Source organism: Cibotium barometz, chromosome 22, assembly GCF_041138505.1.
Source record: "Cibotium barometz isolate CiBa-2024 chromosome 22, ASM4113850v1, whole genome shotgun sequence".
Classification (NCBI taxonomy): Eukaryota; Viridiplantae; Streptophyta; class Polypodiopsida; order Cyatheales; family Cibotiaceae; genus Cibotium; species Cibotium barometz.
This window is the reverse complement of record NC_141067.1, coordinates 39,141,848-39,156,546: the sequence shown is the minus strand read 5'-3', so window position 1 is coordinate 39,156,546 and position 14,699 is coordinate 39,141,848. Positions and strand designations below refer to the sequence as shown.

Here is a 14,699-nt window from a genome sequence, read left to right as displayed (position 1 = left end):
AGAGGGGGTGTTAGCAGTCATCTCAAGAGACGCACAATGAGCCGGAACAGTCGACCCCTTCCTCAAACAGTGTATATTAATCTTGGGAGAATCAAGTACATCGTGTCATGGGCATTTCTGACCAAATTTCCATACCAATGCATATGGATATAGTATTGCAAATAATATGGTTGTCGATGGAGATTTGCAACTCACACTACCTTCTCAAGTGCCCATGTTTCCTACCATCTACTCTCTATTGTTCCACCAACACACGGTAGAAACAATTTGCAAGAGATCACGCAGGACAAGAGAACACTACACAGGGTATGTGAACATGGAGTCCTGATCCTCCCTCGTGCTACTTGCTTCCATAATTAAGCATTAAAGCTTACCAATTGCAAGTAGAGTTGATGATAGCAAAAGTCTTTGCGATGGAAGCGTTAGGAGTGTTGAAATCTTGAATCTGTCGCAATCCTTCGTAGCAAAAGTCTTCAAGAGGATAAAGGGAATCCTGGGAGGCTGGCCCTATGGTTCAACTTGAGAATGGAATGCTCAAATTAGGATTTTCAGCCAAAAGACCACAAATTACAGCAAAAGAAAGGACTGTTTTGATGAATTTCAGTCATTGGGAGTGTGTAGGAGAGTGAATACCACCTTCAAACACTCTTGGAAGCTTGGAAAACACACTAGCAAGCTTGGTTTACATGTAGACACATTTTTCAACCATAAAAACAAAGTGTCTAAAGCATGTAAAAACCTCTGACTTCGGAAAAGTGACTTGTGGTGCAAGCTAGGATGGACACATGGCTGGGTGCTCTCTTTGAACAAAGGGGATAAGGTCCGGGCGGTGGGCATTGAGCTTTGTCCACCTCGGGACATTAGTGTGTGCAAACACAGGGCTAGTTTTGGTCGCCCAAAACTAAATGAAGTGTCTGTACACTCACTTACAAATTAGTGCTAGTTTCTAAGGCTAGGTTTTCACCAATACTTACCACTTGTCACATCCCACATAACCATGTCAGAAGACAATTTCACATGCACGGTCCACGGGGCGTCCCCTTATCCGAAACTATACATTGGTCAGACAAGTATGAAAACAGCATGCAAATTCAATAGCAGGTAAGCACATAAAGATGTTATGCAATGCAGCATTGGTATGGACATCCCCGTTCATGAGATTATACCAAAATAGATGTGTTCCAGGCAAGTACACAAGGTACCAGACCTAGTGGAACACCTATAACATGTAGTGGAATTGTGTAATGAAGGATCCTGTCACACAAAGTCTCAAATTGCCTTCTTTATGCTGAGTTTTGCGAGTCTTTAGCAACCCACTTTATCACTTCAAACTTTAAGAGATGAGAGAGAGAGAAAGCAAGAAAGAAAGATTTTATTAACGTCTTCCAAAAGACCGAACTCGGCCTATGAGACAAATCGGAGTACCTGTATGGGGTATCCTGTGTCATCCCAACAAAATGAAAAAGTACTGAACAAAAAAGTTGAATCTAGGGGATGGAGGTCTACTACTAGGAGAATGCAAAGCTATATGCATGGAGTATTTGTTTTGTTATCTTTGAAGAGAATGAATGAAGAACTGACTTGGGATGTAGATAAGCCAAACGCAAGACCTTTGAAAGACCAAGAGTCAAGCTGAACTGTACACGGCTGTAGAAGCACCAATGATGACCGATCTCGATGCCTATGCACTCTTCCAATGGAATGTAGGAAGGCTACGAATCTGAGGCTGTCATGTGCACAGTGTGTATCTACTGTGTGCTACACGCACACAAGACTAGCTTCGAGGTTGGGGAAGCTTGGAGCTAGGCAGGCTGATTGGTGAGCTAAGATAGGGGCCGGTCATCGGGCGTCCACACTTGGGTGCCCGCCCGTCCATACTTGGGTGCCCGCCTAACTCAGCTCGCCAATCAGCCTGCCTAGCTCCAAGCTTCCCCAACCTCGAAGCTAGTCTTGTGTGCGTGTAGCACATAGTAGTTACACACTGTGCACATGACAGAAGTTGAGAGAAGGGGCTGATTGGGACTGTTCTAGGTTGTGTTATGCACTATAAATGAATGAATATGATGCATTTTACCTTCACCGATGTGGCTGTAGCAAAACGATGGAGTGTATGAGTGCTGAATTCTGTTTGTGTGCTGAAAATGCAAGGTACTGAAGCACCTTCCTTGGCTGAATGCTGAGGATCAAGCATTTTGCTGATGTATGCTTATGTGATCCAAACGATGATGCTCCTAGGGTGTGGGACTGAATCACTTGGCTGATTTGATGATGATGATGTGCTATGATTTGAAGTGATGCTATTTATATGCACTAGCTGCTGGTCGGCTGGCTGTGAAGCTGGCCGACTGTAGCATGATATGCTACACGACTTGCATACGATAAAAATAATGGTAATAATGCTGTAAAAATGTGGGAAAAATGCTATAAAATATGATTAAAAATATTGGATGATATTCTAAGGCTTCTTCCATGGTCTTTGTGGTCTATGTGCAAATGAGATGAATGATATGCAGTATGCAACCATGATCAGATGCAAACCCAAAGGCTTCTACTGACTTTATATGCATGAATGATTATCTCCAAGTGGGTTAAGGGACTTGACTGATTGACAGATTCTCTAAGGCTGACGAATGACCTAGGTAGCTCGTGCCTGACATTTCCTGGATTGAGGATTACAATGGGGTCACAGCATACGACAATATCAAATCCTAAAGGGCTCTACTGTTGTACAATGGAGCACTGATGATGAGCCATCTTGTCACCATGCACTACAATGCAGAGTGCATGTGACAACACCAATCCTCCAGTTCCTTGTGACACAATCTATTTAGGCTGTAAAATCTCCTCAAGCTCATCCACTTCTAGTGGATCCTCAATGACCGGTTCACTTGGCTTCAGCCCTACATACGTGCGAAGGAGACTCACATGAAAAGCATTGTGTATATGCCAATGACAAGGCAATGCCAACGTGAAAGCCACTTCATTGATCTTCTCGATCACTTGAAAGGACCCATAGTATCTGGTTGCAAGCTTAGGATATGCACCCTCTTTGCCAAGCCTCTTTGCAAGTCTTTCTTTCTCAAATTTCAACAATACCCAATCATTCTCTTTGACATCAAATCGCCTTCTATGCTTGTGTTTGGCAGCCTTTTTATGCTTGTCTTGTGACCTTGCAATGGCTGTCCACCCTTGAGCAAAAGCAATATCCAAGTCTCTTACATACTCATCAGCCAAATATCTCATCCTTTGTGCGAAGGATGGGTGGCAAAACCCTCATCTAGGACATGCTCCACCGCCATTGAGCTACCTTTCCATGTGACATAGTTGAGGGAGACCTCTCGGCCATACTTATTAGCCCCATCCTTGATATTTTGGAGAGTGGTATACCATCTACTAGGGACTGATGCTCCTCTCATGTTTCTATGTTCTTGGTATTCCATGATGAGTTTCCATGGACAGTTTTGTATCACCCCAGTGAGAGAGCTATGTTTTTGTTTTTATTTTATTTTCCATTCCATGATGAGATATGCCATTGACATTATTGTATCACTTTGGTCTCATAGGCCCATTGGGTCTTTAGTAGATGCTTAATATGCCGCGTGTGCTTGAGGCAAGGAAAGAGGGGAAATGGGCGGTATACGGAGATGGCCGAGTCATCCTTACGGAGAGGAGGCCCGCTTGACGGTGCGCGGCCTATGAGACCTTGCGATTCACGGTGTGGAATTGCAACGGAGCCCTTAGAACAGATGCAGGATACTTTGAGGATACTTTCAGACATAGTGATATTGCTATGTATACGGAGACCCATCAGTGCACAAACAAGAGGCTTCCTGACATCCGGGGTTATAGATGGGAATCAGTTTTCCGCCCTCAGCCACGCACAGTGGGGGGTACCAGAGGATTTGGAGGAGTGGCAATACTTTACAGGGAGGAGTTTCGTGACAAAATACATGTGGTACTTGGAGATGCAGATGCGAGGTACATGTGGGTCCGAATATGCAGAGGGGGGCTCCGCGAGCTATATGTGGTGGTATGCTACTTTCCCCCAGCCCACTCCAGGTTTGCACCATTAGGAGAGTCGCCCTATATACCACTATATGATGATATCATGAGGTTTGCCAACATGGGAGACTTTAATGCACGTACAGGCACAGAGCAGACAGAGTTGTATGATACTCAAGAGGCTATGTACCGGGAGATCACGGCAGAGGATGTAGGGTTGCAGAGATCAGCATAGGAGGAGGGGGAGATTTCAGATTATGGCAGGCATTTTCTCACACTCGGGAGTGCACATGGGTTGGTCATATACAATGGCTTATCGAGATGGCAAGGATCAGATGCTCTCACACACACTGGAACTCTTAAGGGGGAGCGAGCACAATGGACTACTTGATGGGATCTCCTTCATTGATACCTGATGTGCGGGGTTTCACAATTTCCAGTAGGCCCATTGGCATAGTAGCCGATCATGCATACCCGAGTTTCACACTAGTAGGTAGATCCCTGAGAGATGGGGCAGCCACTCATCTACCTAGGTACCCGAGATATCAGTTTACACGTGAGACAGTTGGGGTTTATTGAGATGCAGTCATAGTTGCAAACATTCGCGAATGCAAGGCGTTGCAAACGTTTGCAAACGTTTGCAGTTTGCATCCCTTTGCAAACTTTACCTGCAATTTTTTTAACACTTACGAATTGGGCCACTTTTGGGCAATTTTAACATTACGCGGACACCTCCGCCCCTTGCGCGTTGTCGACCAGCACTACACGCCTACGCGGAAGCGCTTCCGCCCCCTGCGCGCTGTCGACCAGCACTACACGGCGCACACCCCTACGCTCTTCCCTCCCTGCGCGCTGTCCAGTGTCGACCAGGCTCCAGCAGCGAGCAGCTGCACGCCTACGCTCTCTGCTCCGGGCTCCCTTGCGTGTCTCTACTCACCCACAGCCTACAGGCCACAGCGAGGCCCAGCCGCCCAAGGGGCTTCCGACTCGCGAGCTTCCGACTCCCGAGCTTCTCTCGAGTCTCTACTACCGAGTGAAGGACTTCCTGCCTTCAAGCCTTGGAGATTTGAGAATGGGAAAATCCTCGGGACCGGAGTGGGAATATGTAACCCGCTTGGAAAAGAAAGGAAGAGGGATGTATCAGTGCAGGTGTAAATTTTGTCCTCATGAGTGGATAGGTGGGCCTTTGCGAATTCGTGCTCACATCCTAGCCATTTCAAGGCACGGTGTGGACAAATGTGAGCATGCCCTAGAGGATGTGAAAGATATATGCAGGCGATTGCATGTCAAAGCTGACCCTATGTATGATAAAAAGGCAATTGATGATGCGGTGGGGGATTTGGGGGATGCTGCTCAGGATGTATCAAATGTGGTAGCTTCAATGTCAAATGTATGTGGTTCTTCTAGTACATGTAACGAGGCAGTTTCTGCAAACAAAAGACAAAGAGTCTCTAAGGGTAGCCATTCTCAAGGAAAATTGGGAGCAGCATGGCAATTGCAAGCAAGAAAAAATGCAACAATTGCAGTGCGGCGTTTCTTCTATGCAGAGGACATTGCTCATTGCAAAGTGAAAAGTCCGTATTTTTTGGATATGGTCAAAGCCATTGGCAAAGCCGGAGCCTCATACAAGCCACCTTCATATGAGGCATTGCGTGTTAAGGAGTTGAGAGATGAAGTCAAATGCATAGATAGAGATTTGCTTGGCATAAGAGATAAATGGAAGAAATATGGATGTACAATTGTATGTGATGGCTGGTCCGACACCAAGAAAAGGCCAATCATTAATGTGCTGGCATCATGTATTTATGGCAGTGTGTTCTTAAAAGCTGTTGACACAAGCGGTCAATTGAAATCGGGAGAGTTCATCTTTGGTATCCTTAAAGATGCTATTCTTCATGTTGGTCCTACCAATGTTGTGCAGGTATGCATGGACAATGCATCAAATTGTGTGGTTGCGGGAGAGCTTGTCGAGGCTCAATGGCCTCATATCTTTTTTACGCGTTGCACATGCCATTGTTTGGATTTGCTATTTGAAGACATTGGCAGCTTGACATGGGTTTCCCCCGTTCTTGAGTGGGCAAAGAATATTGTGAAGTTTATAACAAGGAAGCCAACTCTTTTGGACATGTTTCAAAGGTACAGCAAGAAGGAGCTTTTAAAGCCAGCAGAGACACGTTTTGCTTACACATTTATTGTATTGTCAAACTTGCTAGATGAGAGAGTCTACACTGGCTTGAGGAAGATGGTTGTAAGCGATGAATGGACAAATGCAAAACAGGTGAAGAACAAAGTTATTGGCTTGGAGATTACAAGCAAAGTGTTAGAGACAAGATTTTGGCAGGATGCAAGACAGATTGTGAAAATAATGGCACCTATTTTGAAGATTCTTCGCATGGCTGATAGGGAGGGAGCCACCATGGGATTAGTTTATGAGCTCACAGATAGGATGGTGGAAAGCATACAAAAAATGACAGGTGTTGATGAATGCAAATTGAACCAAGTAAAGGCTTTATGTGTTGACGTTGGGACATGATGCACTCTCCTCTTCATGCCACAGGCTATGTATTGCATCCAATTTGGAGAGGCAAGGGACAAGAAGCAGATGAAGAGGTGCAAAATGGATGGATGACATTTATTGAGCGTTATACGCATGGAGATGTTGTTGAGCAAGGTGCATTGATGGATGAGTTGGATAATTACAGGTCATTGAAAGGTACTTTTTCTCGCCCACTTGCTCTAGATGAAAGCAGAATGCATGAAGGGGTAAAGTGGTGGGAGTCTTTTGGTGCAAGCACCCCTAAATTGCAACAACTTGCCATTCGAGTGCTTTCTCAAGGAACTACATCTTCCCCATGTGAGAGAAATTGGAGCACTTTCTCACTCATTCATACCAAAAAGAGGAACAAGTTGAAACCTTCAAACACTGAGAAATTGGTATACATACATACCAACCTTCGACTTGTTTCCAAAATCAAGGCAAGAGGGTATGAGAAAGTGGAGGTAACTTTGGAAATGATCAACAAGGAGAAAGATGATGAGAGACTTCTTTCTTCACAAGAGGCTCGTGAGTCTATGGAGGATGAGGAAGAAGAGGACATGCATGCAGTTGGTACTGAGCAGGCTGAAGCTGATATTGTTGAGACAGATGAGGATGGTACTTCATCTTCTTCCTCTGAAGAGGAAGATGATGAATGATCACGATTCACCATGTACATGACCTCTCACACATGGGCACTTTTTACCTTGGCTGGACAAGGGTTTTTTCCCCGTGTGAGCACACTTCACTTTTAGTGTGTTGGGCTCTTTGCCTTGGGACTACAGTCTAGTACTCTGACTTATGTACTTCACTCTTTATGCGATAATATGAGTATTGAGTACATTTCCAGCACTCTTGAGTCTTGAGTCTTAAGTTCTAAATTCTAACATCTTTTAAGTTTCAAGCTTTCAAGTTTTTCATTGTGTTTTCAAGCATTGACTTTGAACATTCTATTTATGCCCAAAAAAATTATTTTTTTAACCTGCCACGAATGCGAATGCATCCACCCTCAATGCATTCTTTTGCAAACTCGGCATTCTCGAATGCGAATGCACGAATGCAAAGAATGCTTGCAACTATGGATGCAGTATCTGATGGCTTGTTCGCTTTAGACCCGCATAGCCCCCTGGACGAGATCACGAGAGGATTGGCAGGTGTACTACATGCATCCGCCTCATATGCGTTTCCCTGCACTATGATCCCTTCCACCCACCCCTGTAGCACTGCTCCACAGAACAGTTGGTATTATGATGAGTGTTGTGAGACAAGAGCACAGCTACAGCGTGAGATTGCCATTGGGTCTCACACGCATAGACAGGCCAGGATGATCTTTCGGTGCCTTGTGCTGCGAAGGAAGAAACGAGCCTATCTGGCTAAGCTAGAGGAGGAGATCTACCCACTCTTCCTGGGGAAGGACAGCAAGAGGGCATGGAAGATGTTTCAGGAGAGACAGCCTAGTACTCCGATTACTGCACCTGAGGCATGGCATACTTATGCTAGAGAGCTATATGATGCACCAGGACAGCCCCCCACCCCCCCTCCACTAGGAGCTAGACCGGCTAGCAGCACCTTTTTTACTATGCGGATGGTGCTAGATGCGATAGACAGGTTACAGAATGGAAAGGCATAGGATCATGACGGGCTAGTTGGAGAGCACTTCTCATATGCACGAGACACTTTGGCTCCGCTCATCGTACATGTGTTTAATCGTGCCATTTGTGAGGGTTTCCTGACAAGCTAGACAGAGCATATCATTGTACCACTCTTTAAGAGTGGGGACCCCATGGTACCAGGCAACTACAGGACGATCAAGATCGGTCATTACTTGGCCAAATTATATGGCTCTATATTGGAGTCGGAGTTGAGCTGATGGGCAGAGAGGCATGGTCATCGAGCACATGGACAGGCTGGCTTCAGGAGAGGATTTACTACCTTGGATCACATACTTACACTTTGGGCACTTATTGAAGAGGGTAGGGCACAGAAGAGAAGGATATACTACTGCTTTGTGGACTTCCGCAAAGCCTTCGATACCGTACCACGTGCCAGGCTTATGCACATATTGCATGACATTGAGGTACCCGAGGATATGCAGTGGGGGATATATGCTTTGTATGAGTCTGTGTGACAGGCAGAGTCCGAGCTCCAGGCGGACTATCTGATAGGGTGACCAGCACGATAGGGGTGAAGCAAGGATGACCGCTATCTCCCACCCTCTTTGAACTGTACATTGATGTGGTCTCTGATTATGTAGACAGATTGGGAGGCCCAGGGGCATGCCTGGAAGGGGTGTTGATACCCATCTTGTTATATGCTGATGATATTGTTCTAATCTCAGACTCTCCGGAGGGATTACAGAGACACTTGGATGCATTACAGGCTTTCTGTGCGGATAGAGATCTGACAGTGAACCTTGGGAAAACCAAGGTTATGGTGTTTAACACCACACAGGCATGTGTGACGAGATGAGAGCCTCAGTTCACTTTCCGAGGGGAGCCGGTAGAGTACGTCAGGTCATATGTCTACTTGGGAGTTACTTTCAGAGGATCGCGTTTCTCCGTGAAGGAGGCAGCAGCAGCTAGATTAGCACGAGGGCATGCAGCCTTGGGGGCACTTGAGAGGCAGTGTACACACATACAGTTTCAGGAGCCACGCACCAAATTGTGGCTATTTGATACGCTTCTCACACCGACCCTCTTGTACGGAGCTCCAATTTGGGCGCCCAGTATACATCACAGATCTCTGAGAGGGATAGATGAGGGATGGAGGCAAATGGAGAGACCACTGATTATGATGATTGTCCACATGATTCGGAGCAAATCATCAGTACCACATGAGATTGTTCGGGCTGAGCTGGGTGCCCCACCAGTAGTAATCGAGGCCCTATTCCAGGCAGTTACCTTTTTATAGCGGCTATGGGAGCTCCCTCAGCAGAGGTACTCCCGATTGGCATTGACCTCATCCATACAGTTGGCAGAGGATGGAGATACTCATTGTTGGTACGCTCAGATGAGATCATGGTTTGACCTACATGGTTTGCAGATAGAGGCAGTACCACCCTTTCTGTACAGTCCGGATTGTCCATTTTTGGATCTCACCCACTCAGAGCAAAACCGCGTGATCAGGATGGATATCATCAAAGTGGACACAGAGAGGACATGGACTAGCCCCCTTGAGCCCTTGGGCACGAAAATGGTTCATTACAAGAGCCATTTTCTACACCTCTCAGTGGATGATTTTATCACCCGCCCGGTGTACATGGATGTACACCTATCACATGGGATACGTTGTGCCATTAGACGGATCCGGACCTCATCACACCAGCTGTGGATTGAGACAGAGCGATATGTGCATCAGATCTTGGATGACCGCATTTGTCAGCTATGCTACGAGGAGGTAGAGACAAAGGAACACTACGTTTGCCGATGTACAGTCTATTATGAGATCCGAGGGAGATATCACTGCCTCTTCCGAGAGGGTTTTGGGCCGTTACGCAGGGTCATGGAGTTTGAGGATGAGAGATGACTAGGATTGTTTCTACTTGAGCTCAGGAGACACAGAGAGACCCTCTTGGCAGACAGGAGGCCGAGCCATGATGTACCTAGACAGAGGACCTTGACAGATTTCTTCGGCACCAGCACTAGCAACCCAGTCCACACACCTCCTGATACCTCCTCTATTGGGCCATCAGGGCACCGACCATGCTCCCAGGGAGTCACCACTGATAGAGCAATTATCTTATGTCATGCTCGTCGGCCACGCCCGCCAGGATCCCGACCACGGCATCCTCACCATCGCCAGATCAGAGCCATTATTGCTCGGCATCGAAGGTGCCTGCCTCGCTTCTACGACCTCTCCATTCTAGACAACCCCATGGCGGAGATACTTGATCTAAGGAGAGGGCAACACTTCAACTGATCAGCATACATGGATCTACCTAATATACATTTTTCAGTATTTTCCAGTATTTTCTACTCAGTATCATCTCGGAGTCTTACAGTTCTGTTCTTATAACTGTAGGACAATCAGTTTATTGTACTTTTTAGTCTCATTTAGTTGTTCTCTTTGATGAGACACCAACTTCAGATGTACTCTCAGTTTTGGTCTCATAGGCCACTATGGCCTCTTAGAGACGTTAATATATCATCTCTCTCTCTGTCTCTCTCTCTCTCTCTCTCTCTCAGGTTTTATCTCTTTTACATGGTTTCAATTGATTTTTGCAGTGGAAACGGTGGAGTAAATTTGAGATCTATGTTTTCTTCTATGTAATAGCTTCACATGTGGGCTTTGGACTCTTTAATATGTGCAAAATTCATATAGATTTACTTTCTGCAGGATCAATACAAATTGCTTGGAGAAAATGTCGCCAAAATCAGAACGGATCTTATGAAAGAGCAACTTAGTACATTCAGGAGCCAGCTTGAAGAATTTGCAAGGAAGCACAAGGTTAGTGTTGTCGTGATTCAAATAATTATTACATTTGTTTAGTAACCAATATTTGTCATGCTAAATTAAATCCCCAAAAAAGCTGGTCGTCTTCCAAAATGGAGCCTTTTTTTTTGAGAAGAAGTGTATATATATATATATATATATATATATATATATATATATATACACATGTACAACGCACCCTCATTTGGGGCAATCTTGATGCTCATGATACAAGAACACCATCTGAACATGCAGGAGGCGTTTTGAAGCTTCTGTTGGTGCATAGCCACACATTTTGATCTCCGGCTTTTCGACCCTTGGGCAACCAGCGCACGGTGTGCAATTCCATTATTAGTCAGCTTTGTTTTTAGGTGATGGATTCTGGCACCATCGTCCTAGGTAGAGCTGAGTGCCACACAGGCTGCCCTGCTACACCAGCTCTGGCCACCTACAGAGGCGGGTTTGCCCCTCCTGAAACTGCTTTGAAGGGCATTAACTTGCAGCCTGAATTGGTGCCCCTTGCAATTCCATTATTAGTCAGCTTCTTTTCCAGCAGTAGTGTACTAATTTTTGAGAAAAGGCCGAAGTATGTTCATATCGGGTCTGAACTGCCCAGCCCCGTAGATAGCTTGGCTTGGGTGACAGATGGGCTGTAAACAGCCTCTAAAATGCTGGTCCAAACCTGCACTTGACCTGCCTATGTATTCTAAACTAATTTCTTGCTGCCATTGGTGCCCAGCTTGTTCAATCTGTTGTCAGCCTGCTTTTCTCATTGACCTTTGCCTCCACACATTAGAATCTGCATCACAGGTTTCTCACTTCTTATTTACCCTGGCATGCCCTCAGTTGTTATGTCAGGTCTGATGCATGTGACAATGCATCCATCCATCAGGTAACAGTGCATCCATCTAGCTTGCATTCATGGGCGGAGACATTGGACAAACGCACAACCAGAACTCTTTTGTGCCAGTGCTTTTGTGGTATTATCTTATCTATCATTTTGTGTTTCTTCATCTTTGTTATGTTTGATGCTCCAGGCATCTCCTACCTACAGTATTGTGTAAACCTATTAAATGGTCAGGTGTGATTATAGCAGTCTCAAAAATGTTTTGTGAATGTTTATGTTGATATAAAAATAAGTTTTTTCCAAGCATGTTGTCAACTTGGGTTGTCAGTTTTCTATGTAAATTTGCCAAATGCTTTTCTAAGAATTGCGAATGGCAACGTGCAGAATGATATCAAGAAGAATCCTGCCTTCAGAGCTCAATTTCATTCAATGTGTGCAAAATGTGGAGTTGATCCACTTGCCTCAAACAAGGGCTTTTGGGCTGAATTGCTAGGAATTGGCGATTTCTATTATGAATTAGGTGAGGAAACCATGTTTTGAAAAGGATGTAAATATATAAAAACAGTAGAAATCTGGCACCAATGCTTTCTATAGACGTGTAGCTCCACTGACCAGGCAGTTAGACTCGGGTGCTGGGGTGGAGTGAAGTGAAGGAAGGGTCCTGTGGTCTTTGAGGTGCTGTCTAATTAGTTATTTATAGTGGCTAAGTTGAATTATTTGCTTCTTAAGACATTTTGATCTTCTTTTTTATGGGGGAGTTGGAACTAATTCCAATCTATTTATTTTTATGCTTGTGGGATGGAAAGAGACTTCCATACTCAGCCATGAAACTTATTATATACACAGCTGGTGGTTCCATCTTTCCCTTACTAGCATCTATTCTGCATCTGTTGATGAGGGCATTGCTACACCATGAGGAACAAAACATTGACTGTAGAATGGTGGAATCGGGAGTGAACCCTGCACTTGGGGAAGTGAGAATCTGGCACTGGCGAGGTGTGAGTCAGTGTCAAGTGAGATGGCATGCCAAGATAGGTGGTGGAAATATGGAGGAAAATTCTCTTGCGAGTGTAAAGAGGAGTCTCAAAATGGAAATATGGAGGAAAATTCTCTTGCGAGTGTAAAGAGGAGTCTTTTGAGACTATGTGACTATATATATAGAGAGATGATTTAAAGAGGAGTCTTTTGAGACTATATGACTACATATATATGGAGAGGTTTCAATTACAGTCATGACCTGTTTATAAATTTGGAACTTGAAAACCATAGAAGGGAAATAAAAGCATGTAGCATAGAGTACTTATTATTTTTGTAATTTTGATCATTGGGAAAGCATAGTGTACTACTTTTTCAAGCATCTTGGTTGCAAACAGGTGTACAAATTGTAGATACTTGTCTTGCAACCAGACCCCATAATGGAGGCCTGATCGATTTGGAGGAGTTATGCTCTTTACTCTCTAAGAAGCGTAGGGCATCTCGAGAACCAATCACAGAGGATGATTGTCGCCGTGCCATAAGCAAACTTGAGGTTGGGGGACAGATTTGACTTGCATCATGTACTGGTCAATGATAAAATTCTGTAATGCTTCATTTTTAGGCTGGTTACAGACAAAGGACCACTCGTGAGTGACAGGTCATCCAAGCTGACCTTGGGGATGGACAGCAAGTCTTGCTTGTCCAACCCCCCACCTGTCCCATGAGCTGGGAGTGTGATGTAACCAGCCTTATTCTGAAATTGTTTCATGTGGCCCCTTTGGTTGGTTGAATCTCTCTCAATTGTTACAGGTGTTAGGTAGTGGGTTTGAGGTGTTTTCTGTGGGCAAAAGGAAGCTGGTGCGTTCTGTTCCAACGGAGCTGAACAAAGACCACAATCTAATCTTGGAGTTAGCTCAGGTAATGCGTTCTTTACAATGTGATATACACATGTATCTAGTGATTGGTTTACTTCATTTGATGTGGCATTATATGTGCAAAACCACCAGGTTTTGATACATGAAACCTTTCAAGCATGAAGAAATCACTTGGATCGCAATGTTTGCAGATTCGTGGATATGTAACAGTAGAGGAGGTAGAAAGAGAGTTGTTATGGCCATTCGGGAGGGCTGTTGATGCTCTCGAAACCCTTCTTAAGGTGTGTTCCTATGAGCTCATTGCCTTCGGGTTAATGAAGCGTTTATTTTGGTCCTGCCCATGAAGGTTTTGAGGGTGCTTCATGATTCATCACATTCCAATTAGTTTGGAAATGCAGGAGGGGCTTGCAATGGTAGATGATGGTCATGCTGATGGGAAGCGCCGATACTGGTTTCCTTGCATTGGGTCCTCGTCTTCTGATGCTATCGACGCAGAAGTGGACTACTCTTTGGAGTGAATATTACCTTTCATTTATATTGTGCACACTGCATGCATAGGTATTTATTTGATCACTTGTTTTATTACATTTCAAGTTTGTATTTAAGGAGTGCCAATCAAACAATTTATGTATTTAACTAAATATTCTTTTCAGTGGGCTCTTGCCCTGAGTGGTCAGCTCACTTCTTACCCAGTGTTCACAAAAAAACATATACCACAACAGATCAGAAAACTTCTGAGTGCAAAATTTTACAGGGTTATATTTGAAAATTTGCAGATTCTTGAGCTAAAGTATAACAAACATGACCAACATTTTGTGGATTTTCTGAAATTGAGAAAATAATGTTTAAGTCTAAAAATGAAAATTGGTCAGACTTTTTCCTGAAAGCATAGTTCCTAGATACTTGTTTTTGGATGTAATTATTTATTAGTCACATTTGTTATGGAAGTCTGCTACTTGAACTAATGTTTTTGTTGAAATCTTCTTTTTTAAAATTACAAGTCATTATGCAGATTTGATTTGAGTTTTTGTTG

At 44.4% G+C, this 14,699-nt stretch overlaps 1 protein-coding gene across 6 annotated transcripts in view; it reads left to right on the top strand.

Annotated features, from left to right (window-relative positions):
* VPS22 (EAP30/Vps36 family protein) overlaps positions 1-14,443 on the top strand; it is a 73,173-nt gene extending 58,730 nt beyond the window's left edge. For all 6 annotated transcript variants that reach the window (XM_086816649.1, XM_086816644.1, XM_086816648.1 and 3 more), the window contains 6 exons: positions 10,874-10,984; positions 12,201-12,336; positions 13,190-13,344; positions 13,602-13,709; positions 13,858-13,947; positions 14,065-14,443. In XM_086816649.1, coding sequence (XP_086672775.1) covers positions 10,925-10,984; positions 12,201-12,336; positions 13,190-13,344; positions 13,602-13,709; positions 13,858-13,947; positions 14,065-14,184 — 669 coding nt within the window. In that variant the 5' untranslated portion in view covers positions 10,874-10,924 and the 3' untranslated portion in view covers positions 14,185-14,443. The remainder of the gene's footprint in view (positions 1-10,873; positions 10,985-12,200; positions 12,337-13,189; positions 13,345-13,601; positions 13,710-13,857; positions 13,948-14,064) is intronic.
* Positions 14,444-14,699: the final 256 nt, after the last annotated feature.